Source organism: Cupressus sempervirens, chromosome 7 (genome assembly GCF_028749045.1).
Source record: "Cupressus sempervirens isolate cs-2001-9-10 chromosome 7, ASM2874904v1, whole genome shotgun sequence".
Classification (NCBI taxonomy): domain Eukaryota; kingdom Viridiplantae; phylum Streptophyta; class Pinopsida; order Cupressales; family Cupressaceae; genus Cupressus; species Cupressus sempervirens.
Window position 1 is genome coordinate 534,056,031 of NC_143124.1, and position 15,657 is coordinate 534,071,687.

General features: G+C 39.1%; 1 protein-coding gene and 1 pseudogene across 1 annotated transcript in view; both read right to left on the minus strand.

The window, feature by feature from the left end:
• Window positions 1-627: 627 nt before the first annotated feature.
• LOC149547865 (65-kDa microtubule-associated protein 3-like) lies at window positions 628-3,664 on the minus strand (annotated as a pseudogene).
• A 2,971-nt stretch (window positions 3,665-6,635) lies between these two features.
• LOC149547866 (uncharacterized) overlaps window positions 6,636-15,657 on the minus strand; it is a 49,922-nt gene continuing 40,900 nt past the window's right edge. Inside the window, exon 2 of the mRNA XM_089794199.1 lies at window positions 6,636-7,891. Within this exon, the coding sequence (XP_089650325.1) occupies window positions 6,636-7,891 (1,256 nt within the window). The remainder of the gene's footprint in view (window positions 7,892-15,657) is intronic.

Genomic DNA, 15,657 nt, shown 5'->3' on the forward strand with positions numbered 1-15,657 from the left:
AAGCTAACAATTGAAGTACGCTCACCAAGTCGACTCTCTAAGTTCGCTCACCAAGTCTTTGCCCTAGGCCAACTCTGTAGGTCATCTCACCAAGTCACCCCCACCCAGTCACCTCAACGAGTTGACTCATTAAGTCATCTCACCAAGTCTATTGTTCAAGTACACACGCCGAGTCAGCTCGCCAAGCCAGCCCACCAAGTCATGTCACCAAGTCGATTGTTCAAGTATGCTCACAAATTTGACTCTTTAAGTTCACTCATCAAGTCACCCCACCAAAGCACCTCATCAAGGTCAGTCTTTAAGTCCACTCACCAAGTCAACTCGCCAAGTCACCACACCAAGTTGACTCACCTCTCGACTCACCAAGTGGACTTGCTAAGTCGGCTCACCAACTTGCCCCACGAAGTTGACTATTCAAGTATGCTTTCCAAGTTGACTCTTTGAGTTTGATCATCAAGTCACCCCACCAAAGTGCCTCATCAAGGTTAGTCTTTTTGTCTGCTCATCGAGCTTGCTCACCAAATTAGCTTGCCATGTCGCATCTCTAAGTGGCCTCGCTAAGTCGGCTCTCCAACTTGCCCCACCAAGTTGCCACTTTAAGCCCACTCACCATGTTAGATCGCATCTCTAAGTGGCCTCTTCTTTAGTCAAATAAATTTGTTCTTCAACAGTTTCAAGAAGTACTGATGGATCAACCAACCCTAAAAACATTAAGAGATGAAACCAAAATCACATCAGTTGTCTGAGTGAAAATATATATCTTTGGTTATATTCTAAGATAAGAAGCAAAACAAGCAGTGCCAAAAATTTACCAAAATCTAGGGAGGCAATTGCTTCATCCATAGCAATATTACTGTCTGAAAAAAGATGAGTTCTTCTAGAAATTTCTTCCAACTCTATTCGCTTCTTTAGAACAAGTTCCTTCATCTTGCTTCCTTTCAGCTCCTCTAGCCTTGCAACCTCTGCTTCAACCTGTAGAATAATAATCATATTACATATACAAAAAGAAAAAGTGAGCTTACATGCACAAGAATGATATCAATATCTGCAAACATTAGATTGGATATAGGTCAACCTGCATACATTTTCAATGAATTCCTCTGACAAAGAATTGGGAGAGCAAATTTCATGCTCTGAAGCTGTAATATTACAAGTAACACTCTGGAACATCAGTTGCTCTTCAATAGGTGTGTCCATTAACTAGAGTTCAAGCATAGTAGTAGCCAAATCTTGAAGCTGTAAACATTTGCAGTAGAAGAGTTTTAGCACTGACACAGATCACAAAACACACAACTTGCACAAAACAATACAACAAAATAAAATAAGTTGTGCAATTAAAACAAATGACCTATAAAAGAACTTACCTTTTGCATTCTATTTCTTTTTTCTTCTCGCAATCTATGAATTGTCATTGCTAATCTTTCAATAGTATCATCACTAATGCTCTTTGCCTGTTCTCACTCATCCAAGCTTGGATGCACTTCTTTCATAGTGTATGAGAAATCTATGCCAAGGACCAAGCATAATTCATGAAGGGTATTACAATACTCAATTACTTCGAACAAGTGATTATTCTGGGGTAAAAACAACAGAGAGTGAGAACAAGGAAATGTGGAACAAAGACAATGAATGTAATAAAGGTGTTAGGACACATTAAATGAAATGATGTGGTAATCAAGAGGAAGTTTACGGTAAATTAAGACAAAGCACAAGTAGGTTGACATATACAGTTTAAGAAATGGTATTTTGACACATCTTATGTTACTGGCCATCAAAATTCATCAAATGTTAGGAAAAAATAAATGAAAAACAATCAGTCTAGTGTCTACAAAAAAGCCCCTCATAAATGAAAAATAGACATCAATGACAACTACCTCATAATATGTTTTCAAGCCAGAATCAGATAAGAATAACTGGGGTCACATATTAGAACTTTATATGCAATCTAGAGAATAAATATTTTAAAAGGATCCCTACATATAAAACAAGACTTCAAACATTCAGTAAGATGGGAGAGTGAAGAAAGCATTAAAAGCCCCTCATAAATGAAAAATAGACATCAATGACAACTACCTCATAATATGTTTTCAAGCTAGAATCAGATTAGAATAACTGGGGTCACATATTAGAATTTTATATGAAATCTAGAGAATAAATATTTTAAAAGGATCTCTACATATAAAATAAGACTTCAAACATTTAGTAAGATGGGAGAGTGAACAAAGCATTAAGATTGAAGCAATGTGTCGCTAAAAAGTAGGGAACTATGAATTAACACCAGGAAAAACTGATTGAACTGCAGTGATTACAATTGATCTCATGAGTAATAATATTACCCCATACTTGTAAACAATAATTCTATATCGCAGATTGGCCATTGGATTGAAGAAAGTTTGAATCCCTTAAAATCGCTGACATAACATAACAAAGCCTAGATGTTTGAGCAAAATATGAAATGAACCAATCATAAAATCCTTACCTTCTCCTCTTGAAGTGCTTGGAGTTGCCTCTGGTATTCTTCAAGCTTTCTTACAGATAAATTGCTATAGTCTACACTAATAGCAGAAGGATTGAGTTGCATATCTCCAGTAATTTCATTTGAAATCCTTTGAATTTGTGTCTTAACATCCACAATCTGCTTAATCCAATCTTCCTTTCTCCGTCGCATTTCTTCCAAGTGTGGAGTAATAGCTTCAATTTGTTCCTTCAAGCTACCTGGCTTTCTTTCTCCCTACATAATCAAAGTGTGTGCACATGTTTCGCTTCAAAATTTTGACATAAAAGGTAATGATACAAAGACTCATAAATTCCATTAAGCCAGAGTGGTCTGAAGAGTCTCTCATTATGTGTTTAGGAGATTGTTTATCTATAATAATTAAGTAAGAAACATTTTACTAAATCTTACAATGAATTATTACTGAACCTGCTTGAGCAGAGGGCGATCTCCAAGCACTAAAATTATGGAAGCAAGCTCTGATTCATAATCTACTATCATCTGATGAAGTTGAGCCCTCGATCGGTTCGCTTGATCCACTTTGCATGTGTATACCTCCAAACACTCTTGTTCGAGCTGAAGCAACATTTTATCTCTTTCATCATCCAGTTCCCCTATTTCATCCCATATCAACTAAAATCAACCAACTACTAGTTAATATCTCACCCAAATATCTTTCAGGCTATTAAAACATTATGATTCATAAGCTTCATTATGTTATCATCATCACATATATCATTAATACCCAGAAAAATAAACCTGTGTAAATCTGCAAATTCTTTTATCAGAAACATATTTTGACTGAAAGGAAATAGACTCAAAAAGTTAAAAGAAATTCAGTAGGGCCAATAGACTTTAAGATACAATTGCCCAGTGGGAAAACCAGCATGAATTCAACTAAAATAAGCACACAATTTATTCATTTTGTCAACAAAAAGAAAGAATCTCATATAAAACAATTTTACTTGCAGCTCGTATAGAAGAGAACCACAAGTTGTTTCCAAATGGTATAGTTGATCCTGTTGCATGCTTGACATTTTGAATATGCTACTAGGTGATTCCAAACTATTCTGTATCCACCAACAATAGCAGCTTTATTAGATCAGGAATTTATGTAAAATAGATTTAAACATTTGTAAAATATGAAACCCTACTTAATTTTATTTCCATGAAAAGATTCTTATTATCAGGCCCAGACTTCCAAGTCTAGAAAAGATAAATGCTTGGTAATATTAATTTGCCGCAAAATACTTGCATATTTTTGATTCGTTGTCTATAGCTTAAAACATGAATACATCTACTAAACAAAATACAAATCACTCAACAAATTTGAATGTGGTAGAAGAGTGATCAACAACACAGTGAATCGAGTCTATAGGTTTGTGGCATTGACAACACTTGCTAGTTTGAGAAGAGATTCAAAAGGAGGCCTGGTTCAGGATGCATTTCAACAACAAGCAAGACCAAAGACATGATGCATGCATCACTCTGATGAAAAGACTGGCAACGAATAACATGCAAACATATGCTTATTTTATAAACGTCAATGAAATCTATTTTCTCCTGATCAAATCAAAAGACTACAAGACATCACTCAAGGCATTCGCATCATGATCTTAGCCAAATTACAAGAAGTCATTGTAATCAAATTACTTTCTTTCAATATAATGGGAGGAATCTCCTTTCACAGCAATTCACCAAAAACAAAAAACTCAAAACATGTAGAAAACAAAAAGTAGAGAATGCCATTTAAAGAACTTTTTCGGTGTGTTGAAGAAAGCTGGTAGGCAATATGGTACAGAACTAGATTAAATGTATACCCACCATTTTAATCTCAAACAAGACATCCAATGAATTTTTATCCTATCTTAAAACAAAATCAAGATTCATGAAACTACCAATTTAAAAGGTTCATAGTGCGTTCTATCCATTAAGCAAAGTGCAACTTGAGATAAAATTGTTTGAAAAGTTTGGATCAAGGATGTTCTACTTCTAGATGAAGAGGTTCTGCAAGTCTAAAATAAAACTACAGCTCCAAAATCAATGACAATTTTTCTGTTTATAGTGTTATTGCTGCCACAAACATAGGAAATATACATAAGAATATGCCCACTATTTAGAAACATCAAGACAGTAAGACACGAGATCTTGAAGGGAAAAGAAGAGCAGGTTCATAGAATTAAAATTACAATTAATGAAAAAAAATCATTTTGGCATATATGTGAAAAAGGAAAACTTGCACAGTCTAAGCCAAGGATAAATTCCATTTTAATTTTAGGCTAGGCATAAAATGCATTCACCAAGCACAAATGATTAAATAATATCTAGAGAAATTCTTGATCTATTTCTCTAAATTTAAGCTCCTTCTAAACATAATATAGAAACTCTAACAAAAAGCTATTTAACTATTAGAAGTTACAGTGTTTTGATAGATAGGACTAGCACCTTCAGGCCCTAGCTACCTTGTGGTAGATAACTATCACGCTTGACCCAAGCAAAACAATCTAGCTGGCATGCAAATTTAGCACGGCATTCACCTTGAATTTTATCACAATGGAATCCAAGTTCCTACAGTCAACCAACAGTAATATCAGAATGATACAGTATCTTCACATAATGCAAACAACTTTAGGATAACGATTTACTGGAGATGAAAACTTATAAGCAACCAAACACAAATTAACAAATCATTTTGATAGGGTCCAAGTGAGAAATTGCAAAACCTTCTCCTATTTGAAAACATAAATTAAACTTGAATTTTAAACTATATTAGTTTTCATGAATAAGGGGACCAGGTAAAAAACATTAGAGTGCTAGTCTCAAATAACAATCAACTGGAAATGATATAGGAAGAGTTGTTCCTAGAGCAAGAGAATAAAATAAATCAAAAGAGAGAAATGTATATATAACATTTTAAGTTTTAATTTTAATTTTAATTCTATCCAAACATAGGAAAAGTTAACAGTAACAGATTTCCACAATCCATTTGTAAAGATACTGAGTTTTCTGGATTAGATTGTGTTTGTTTATTTCATCAACGTTTTGGATCACACTACATGATCCATCATCAGGATAAGAAAGTGCAGGGTAGTAAGATATGCAGACTGGACCTTTCTCAAGAATTATAAGAAGAGAAGGGGGAAGCTCGTAAAACCATGCAAAGCTAAAAATAGAAAAAAAAAGCAAAAAGGTACCCCCACCAAAAAGTATAAGAAAGAAGAAAAAATGAAAGAAAAAGGTTTAAAAGAAGGAAACTAAACAGAAAAAATAGCTACATATATATAGAAACAACAATATCCTGCCTATATATATATATATATATATATATATATATATATATATATATATATATATATATATATATATACGTAAAATAGCTATTAATATATTGGCTATTATATGATAAAATAGCTATATGAGTAATGTATAGCTATGTAACCACTTACAATAGCTAAAGGATCAAAATATAGTTATATACAAGAAAAATACGATATACTATGAAAGAAATATATAAATAAAAAAGAAATATGTATATCTAGGAAATATATGCCAATATATATATATGTCTATATGCGAAATAAGTAAAATATACTAGACATATATATATATATATATATATATATATATATATAAAGGGTTGAAAAAAAAAACAACAATCTATATGTATACCAATTTTATGAAAACAAGAAAGTGAAATTGACCAAAACTGCAAAGAGAACTGAATAAAAATAAATAAGAAGGAAGAAAATGCCAAGCATGTAGGGGTAAAGGAGAAAATTCATACCTACTTAGTAGACTAGATGACAAGGATAGAGCAGAAGAATCGGTAGGAGGACGCACAAAAAAAAAGGAGAAAACCACGTGAAAAAATAAACAACACTAGAGACAACCAGACACTAAAATAAAAGAAACCCCGGTGTCTAAGCACAAAACCCACTCACAAGAAAGAAGCAAGAAGTGTGCTCAGGATAGAGAGAGAGAGAGAGAGAGAGAGAGAGAGAGAGAACACTGCCCACCATGGAAGAAGAAACAAGCACCAAAAAAGGAAAGAGGAGAAGAGAGGGGGAAAAAGAGAACGAGAAGAGGAAACAGCGAAACAAAAGAACTAGAAGAGCACACAAGAAGGGAAACCGAGAAAGCATCAAAGGTGGTGGAGTTTGTTGAGCGTGCTCGAATGGCGATTGTCAAGGGAATCAAGCAAGGGGCACCACGAATGGTTAATGGACCACCCATCATCCTGATTGAGGTTAATGGGATGATAGCTAATGGCAATAGCCTCCTTTAACTTCCTTTTGAAAAGATTGTCCTCTTTTGATAGGATTTTGGTATTCTCCGAACAAATATGATGCTTGGTGGAAGTTGAGTGCTCAGCTAGGGCGGATTTTAGTATCCTCTCATGCTTGATGTCAGCACTGTGTTCTCGAATTCTGGTGATGACAAAGCGACCAGTTTCACCAATGTAGGGCATGCCACATGAGCACTCAATCTTGTAGACCCCTGAGTCTAGAAGAGAGTTGTTTGAATCCTTGAGCGGGGGGATACAATTTCTTAACTTAGAAAGGGGTTTGAAGGCTACCTGGATGCCCTTTCTGGTCAAGATTTTGCCAATTTTTTGGGAGATGCCCTCAACAAAAGGAAGAGAAGCGAGAAGGGGAGGTGGGTTAGAGGAGATCTTATGACTGATGCCAGAAAGATAAGAGGACTTGGCTTGGGTGAGGGCCTTGGAGATTTTCTTATGAGAGTACCCGTTGAACTTAAAAACTTGGCGTAGATGATCAAGCTCTTGGGGTAAGTTATCAGCATTGCAAATTCTATAAGCTCTAAGGGAAAGAGTCTTGAGGATACCAACTTTCTGGGATGGGTGGTGGTGGGAAGAAGAATGGAGGTAAAGATCAGTGTGGGTGGCTTTACGATACACTCGACGATCGAAGGTCCCATCAGGCTTCTTCATGATGAGGACGTCGAGGAAGGGCAACTGGTTGCCAGATTCAAGCTCCTTGGTGAAGGAAATGGTGGGGGCAAGCTTGTTGATGTGTTTGAGAAACTCCTCAAGTTTTTCCAACCCATGTGGCCAGCACACGTTGGTGTCATCAACATAACGCTTCCACCATTTGGGCTTGAGGGGAAAGGTGTGGAGAGCCATCTCCTCGAAATGCTCCATATAGAGGTTTGCTATGACTGGGGAAAGGGGAGAACCCATCGCCACTCCCTCCACCTGCTCATAGATGACGTTCTGGAAAGAGAAGAAAGTGGATCTTAAGCAGAACTCCACCAAACTAGCTAGCTCATCCCCAACCTTACGCCTCACAATTTGCACAGCGTCATGAATAGGAACCTTGGTGAAGAGCGAAACAACATCAAAACTAACCAAGACATCACCAGGCTCCCACTTGACATCTTGAATAAATTGGACAAAATGGTAAGAATCTTTGATGAAAGAGTTGGACTGCCCCAACAACGGAGAGATAATCTTGGCAAGGTGAGAATCTAATGTGTAGGTGGGGGATCCAATGGTGTCCACAATAGGTCGTAAGGGAACACCCTCCTTATAAATTTTTGGAGCCCCATATATGCAAGGGGTCACTTCCTTTGAAGGAACCAATTTTTTCTTAATCACGTCATCAAAGGAGGAGTTAGACACGAGAACTTTGACTTTGACAGGAAAAGTTAATTCTAAAGCTCGCACAAGTCCCAGCTAAAAATATTTTTTGTAAAATAGACTTAATTAATGGGGTCATGAGACTGGAGCCTAAGAAGCATCAATGCATTCAGACCTAGACAAATGAGGTAAGAAAAGAGTAAAACATTCTAACCATAATTGCAAAACTTGTTTAGTACTCAAAAGCCAGATTGCTACGCGAGTTGTTATTAAATTCATGGTGATTCTTCCCTATAAAACTGATTTGGCAGTAGGGAAAAACACAATTTTTTTGCTAATACTTGTCCAAATCCACATTAAAAGCTTTTTCTGCCTACAGTTTTTAAGAAAAACACTATTTTTCACTTCATTTCCAAACACAATTGGCAACTTAGTGTAATTAATCTTTCATATTTTACTTCATTTATTAATTTAAGTTATCTTGGCCGTGCATTTCATATTTTATATTTTAGTATGTCAGCAACAAAGGATTTTTTATCAACAATAGTATGAATAATATTTTGTCACATGCTTGTCCTAAGGTCAAATGGGATAAGTAATGGAATATACTTCTTTATACATAAGAACATAACAAACACTAATATATAATAATCTATAGGATGGGCACGGTGAGAGAGAGGGATGGAGCGGGTGGGAACTACAATTCGAATCACATTTTTTCAAATCTGGAGAAAGGCGGGAGACAGGAGAGCACATCTGCAGGAGAGCATGCAGCAAGGCATGCAGCAAGCACAGGGCAGGAAACGGAGGGGAAAGATGAGGATGCCTCAAAGGATGGGGACCCATGGGTTATGATGCCCCAACCAGGTGAGAAGATTCCCCCTCCCCCCCATGTGGGCAGTGGGCCATCTGGGGCATGGGGACGCTGGTCGAATCTATTCCGGATAAAACCATAAGGTAAATCGTCTTTCCCAAAAGTCATTGACAAATCTGATAAGGAGAAAGGTATTTTTGCTCTGGAAATCCCTAGGGAAATTATTGACCACAATATCCTAAGCATGGCGAACACTCTGGTAGGAAAATTTGTAGGGCCAAGACCTAATATTGATGTAGTGAGGACATTTACCAGGAGAAAATGGGACCTTAAAGGGCATGTAGAAGTGACTGCTATGGCCAAAGGCTTCATGTCTTTCGAGTTCTCTTGCTCGGAAGATTTTTCTTGTATACTATGTGCTAAAAACTGGTCTTTGGGCAGATCCAACCTAATATTGCAAAAATGGACATCCAACTTGGATTTGAACAATGATTTCCAATCTCAGGTTCCAGTTTGGTTAAGACTTCTAGAACTTCCTTTGGAATATTGGCATGAGGATGTCTTTGATGGCATAGCTAGGACCTTTAGAGAGCTCCTCTCCATTGACCCTGTCACAGCAGCTAAGAAAAGATTGAACTACGCAAGAATCTGTGTAGGAGTCATCGAAGGCCAGGACATGCCTCAAGTTTTAGAACTACAATCTCGTCTGGGAAACAGATCTCAAAAGATTGACTATGAAAGTGTGCCTTTTGCTTGTTTCCATTGTAAGAAGGCTGGCCACAAGGCTAGATCATGCCCACTTTTCAAAGGGAAGAGTACGGTGGGAAAGGATCGTCCACAAGGGGGGATAAAAGATTCTCTAGATCCCAAAAAAGAATGGAGGAAAAAAGCATCGCAAGTCAAGGCAAATGGAGAGGCAAAAGGAAAAACAAATACTGCTCCTAATGCGCCCCAAGAGAAATCAGGGCCTCCTCGGGCGACTAGAAACGTAGGAGGGGGAGAAGAGAAAGGAGTGAAAGACGATTCAACACCTCTCCCCAATGCGAAGGAATCTGAGAAGAAACATGAGGAGATAGGTGAAAATATGACTCTTCCCCCTCTGGATTCTCAGGAGGATGACTTGAAACTATCCTTTGTCCCAAACTCCATGGAAGAACTAAAGGAGGGGGAACCCATGCCCCAGGACCCTAACCTGGTGTGCTGTCCCCCCCCTTCAATAGTAAATAGAATCATAGAGAGGCTGTCTGCATCGACAATGGAAGATTTGGCGAGAATTGATGCTTGGCTGGACAAAGGACTAGAGGGAGAAGAGAATCCCTGGACAGAAGTTAGGAGTAGAAAGAAGAAGAATAGTAGGGACCCTTCTCCAGTATCTCCCCCTTCTACTAGAAGCATGGCCAAGGCTGATCTCGGCCACAAACCTAACCTAGTGGGAAGGAAAAACAAGAATGAAATCAGGAAAGAGGAAGCCAGAAGAAACATTAAGGATGGTATGCAGCGCACCATCCAGGAAGCATGTTCAGTAGTTAAATCATGAAGATCTTATCTTGGAATATTCGTGGACTCAATGGAATCCACAAGCAATAAGTTATTAGAAATATGATAAGGGACCAAAGGCCTGATGTGTTTCTAATCCAGGAAACTAAAATGAAGAAGGAAAGGATGGAAAATATTAAGTTCAACAATAGCATGAAGGGCATAGCCTCTAACTCTGAAGGAGCATCTGGAGGACTACTGTTCCTTTTCAATGATAAGTATCTCAATATAGTAGCTGAGTATGATGAAGATAACATTCTTTTCTGCAGAGTTCAACATTTGCACACCAATGATTCCTGGTTTTTAGTGAATATTTATGCCCCCAATAATAAGAGAGATAGAAAAAACTTCTGGACCAAAGTTGGTAATATGGTGCAAGATTGTGACATTAAGAAAGGTATAATCATGGGAGACTTTAACACACCGCTAGAAGATAAAGAGAAAAAGGGAGGTATGCCCCTGGATTGGGAAAGTAAACAAGATCTTTCTAACTTCATAAATAATCTGGCCCTTATGGATGTAGAGCTTAAGGGCGGATCCTTTACCTGGTCAAACAAGAGAAAAGGCCATGATTGCATTCAGGTTAGGCTGGATAGAGCTCTTATATCTTCGGACTGGCTTCAATCCTTCAGCTGCAGACTATCTCTGCTTCCTAGAATTGGTTCGGACCACTCTTCCATTTCTCTTTTAGTTTCCCCTCTGGTATATAGGAGATACCATCCTTTCAGGTTTGAGAAAATGTGGACCTCTCACCCTGACCTCCTGAATAATATCAAGAAATGGTGGGGGATAGAGGTGGAGGGCTCAGCCATGTTCAGAGTCACCAGAAAACTTAGCAATGTGAAGAGGATGATTAAAATTTGGAACAAGTCTGATTTTGGTCATATCTTCCATGAAAAGAAAGAGTTATTTGATAATCTAACTATTATCCAAGATTGCATTCAGAAGGAAGGTTACACTGAGACCAACAGGGTTTTGGAGCTCAAGACCCTGTCTGAAATTCATAACAGTATTAATAAGGAAGAAAAATTTTGGAGGCAAAGATCGAGGATCACCTGGCTAAAGGAAGGAGATCGAAACACTAAGTTTTTTCACCTAACCACCCTCAAGCACCGTGCTAGTAACAGGATCTATGGTATCAAAAAGGGGCAGGAGCTGTTAACTGAAGAATCTGCCATCTCGGAAGAAGCTGTTTCCTTTTTCTCTAGCCTTCTCTCTGAGGACCCAATGCTTTCCAATTTGGACCAGGAGGATTTGTTACACTGTATCCCTCAGCTCATTCAACCTATCCATAATAAACAGCTCTGTGCTATTCCTAATGCTTCAGAAGTTAAAGAGGCTCTCTTTTCTCTGCCTGCTGACAAGGCTCCAGGCCCGGACAGTTTTCCCACTTTTTTCTTCCAAAGGTTTTGGCCGGTGATCATGGGAGAGGTTGTTCAGGCTGTCCAGGAATTCTTTGGAGCCAAATCTATTCTCAAGGAGCTAAACTCGACTTTTGTGGTTCTCATTCCTAAATCCCCTAGGGCAGACTCGTTGGACAATTTTAGACCTATTAGTCTGTGCAACTCACTCTACAAGATCATCTCTAAAGTTCTCACTTTAAGAATGCTCAAGATCTTGCCCATGATAATCTCGCAGCATCAATCAGGTTTTGTTCTAGGGAGACAAATTTTGGATTCTGTCCAGATGGTGCACGAAGTCATCCACTCTCTTGAGGCATCCAAACGGGAAGGTATGTTTCTCAAACTAGATCTTTCTAAAGCTTATGACAGGGTAGACTGGTCTCTCCTTGGAAAGGTCCTCTCGACTTTTGGCTTTGATAGTAAAGTTTGCAAAATTATCTCTCAATTGGTGTCCACCTCCTCCTTGGTTGTTCTGGTTAATGGAGTCCCTTCTAATTTTTTCAAACCTTCCAGAGGCCTCAGACAAGGAGACTCCCTTTCGCCCATTTTGTTCATCATTTTAGCTGAATGCTTATGAAGGATTATAGACTGTAGAAACCATGAGGCTTGTATCAAAGGGATCCTTCCCTCCTCTAATTGCGTTCCCTTCACTCATCAGCAATTTGTTGACGATACTATCTTGGGGGGGGAAGCTTCTGTCAAAGAGGCCAGAGCCCTGAAGAAGATTCTTGATACTTTCTCCAGTGGGATGGGTTAGCTGATCAATTGCAACAAAAGCTCACTCTTTTTCATCAACACCTCTGAGTTTAGACAAAGAAAAATTGCCAGGATTCTGGGTTGTGGGGTAGGCTCTTTCCCCTCTACCTATCTTGGTCTCCCTTTGGGATCCTCACCCCCGGAGTCTTTTTGGAATGGTATTTTGGACAGATTCAACAGGAAGATGGCTGGTTGGAAAGGAGTCTCTCTTAGTCAAGTGGGGAAATGCCTCTTAGTCAAATCTTCTCTTCAAAATCTGCCAATCTACACCCTGAGCCTCTTTGGAATTCCGGAGAAAATAGCTGAAAGAATGGAGAAAATCCAGAGAGACTTCCTTTGGAATGGTAATGAAGGGAAGAAAAGATACCCTCTTGTTGCTTGGGAGAAGGTTTGCCTCCCTAAGAGGTACGGAGGTCTGGGCATTAGAAAGATCACCCACCTCAATAAGGCTCTCCTAGCTAAACAAATATGGCGGATCTTTAGTAGTACCGGTGAATGGCGGGACACCTTGGTAAACAAGTACCTTAGAAGACCCACTCTTCTTTTCACCCTTTTTAATGAAGATATCCCAAAAGGATCGAATATTTGGAATGGGATCATGAAAGCCAGGGACCTGGCTAAGGCTAGGGTATCATGGAAATTGGGAAATGGGAAGGACATCCAGTTCTGGTCGGATAGATGGCTATCCCAAGATCCACTTACCAATAACCCTATTTTTGAGAGATGGATGCAAGCTTGTACTGATCAAATTGGGTCCAAAGTTTGTGATTATTGGAATGGCCAGGAATGGAGTGACCTATCCCTCATCTCTGAGGACTTGACTCCTATAATGCTTATGCTCAATTCCATGATTCCTATCAATTTGGGGGATGAGCTGGTCTGGAGGGATAATCCCAATGGAAGATACTCTGTTGCCTGAGGCTATAATTCCCTTTGGAGCTTAAAAGAGAAGGCCCCTTGGGCGGAGGCTTGGATTTCGGGTCTCACTCCAAAGATCAACATTTTTTACTGGCTGGCTCTTCAGAACAAAATCCTTACTCATGACAATCTCATGAAGCAAGGACATGTTATGCCCAGTAGATGTCCCTTGTGTAAGAATCAGGCTGAGACCGAAAATCACATTTTCATCTTATGTGACTATGCCAGGGAGGTGTGGAATGTCATCACACATGATAATGAAACCCTCTAGTGCAAACCAGATAATCTCATGGATTTTTTCCATCAGTGGAAAGGTCTTTGTAAGATTGCTGGTCGGTAGGATCACTCGGACTGGATTTTACCCCATTTTTGCTGGGGAATTTGGAAGGAAAGGAATAATAGAATATTTAGAGATAGAGAGGAGCCGGCTATAATCCTTGGCAGGAAGGTCTCGAAGAATATAAAGGAAAATCTCCAAGTGCTGAAGGAGGAAGAAGAAGAAGAAGGGGACAGAAAGATAGCTAAAGAAAAAGACAGGAACCTCAAAAGGCAGGATGCTAGTTGGCTTCTCCCCCTAGATGGTTGGTCAAAAGCCAACTTTGATGGGGCTTCTAAGGGTAACCGAGGCCCTTCAGGTTGCGGTGGAATCATAAGGAATAGCTATGGGAAGGGAATAGCTACCTTTGCTTCCCCGCTGGGAATCCAGACTATTCATCTGGCTGAAGCAAGAGCTGCGAGTAAGGTGGTCAAGTTGGCTTTTGAAGCTGGGATTACTAAACTCTGGCTTGAGGGGGACTCCAAAAACATTATTAATACCATTAATGGTATTTCCCCTCCCTCGTGGATGATTGCAAACATAATTGCTGAGACTTGCGCCACTCTCACAAAGTTCGATAAGGTCCACGTCACTTATGTTTACAGAGAGGCAAACCCAATCGCTGATTGGTTTGCTAATAAAGGGGTTAACGCCACCAATAATCTGACCTGGCATGCCGGAAAAGATTTTTCGGCGGAGGCAAAGTTGCTTATCGACCAAGATAAAATCTTGGGAAGGATGGCTCAAATCCAATGCAATTATGGATAATAAAGATTGCTTAATAAATGGTAAGTGCCATTACTGGCATCATGATTTTCACCAGCAAAAGGGGTTTCCTCTGACATTTCGACACATTCGAAAGGATGATACCATTATTTTCAGAAAGGGGTATATTCACGAGTATCATAAAAGAAACATCACCATTTTTTCGAATGCAAATAACTTGCACAGTTCAGAGTTCATGAGAATTGTGGAAGTTGATCAGGTAAACATGATAGGTGAGAGGAGCAGAAAGGAGCCGGTGGGGGAAGTTCAGAAGTGGAAGAACAAGGCCAAAGTTTGGAGAGAGCTGGAAAAGGGTGGGGTTACTAATTTCTTCGAGAAACTTCATGGCTCGGATCCTGAGATCACTAACAGCATGGTGAATTCGTGGAATAATGGTAAGGTTAAGGTGAACGGGGTCTACTTTCAAATTACTGAGGATGTGGTTGCTGAAGTCACGGGGATTCCTATGGAGGGGCATAAATTCTTCATAGACAAGAAGATGTCTTCTAATGCAATCAAGGATTTTGTGAAAAACACTGAAGAGCTGAACAAGCTGGGCAAGAAAGAGACGTTTTTTGTAACGGATACTATAAAAAAGATCTGGAGGTATGTTCTCTACGCTGTAATTGAATATATAACCCTAGACCCCAGGTTTGATAGGGTTAGGACTCACCATTTTGTGATTCTGAATCATTTTCGCCATGGTAGTAAGATCTCCTTCCCGTATTATCTTTTTAACTCGATGAACAAGGCCATTTCTAGTTTTAAAAAGAAAGCTACCGTCAACCCGGCACTGCATGAGGGTCTTCTGCTTCTGATTCATGAGCATTTCCATGCTCAAACCATTAGCAAAAACCCTATCCAGGGGGCAGATGTTGACAAGAGCAGCTCCAATTTTTCCTCAGATTCCGACGATGTCGAGAGCATCAGCTCTGATGAGGTTTTTGAGCATTCAGGTAAGAAGACTAAAAGCCATAAGAAGGATTACCCCTCTATCAAATTACCCAGCAGAAAGAGCCCTAGAGGTCATACCCCAGCTAAAATTGGCTCTGCTGA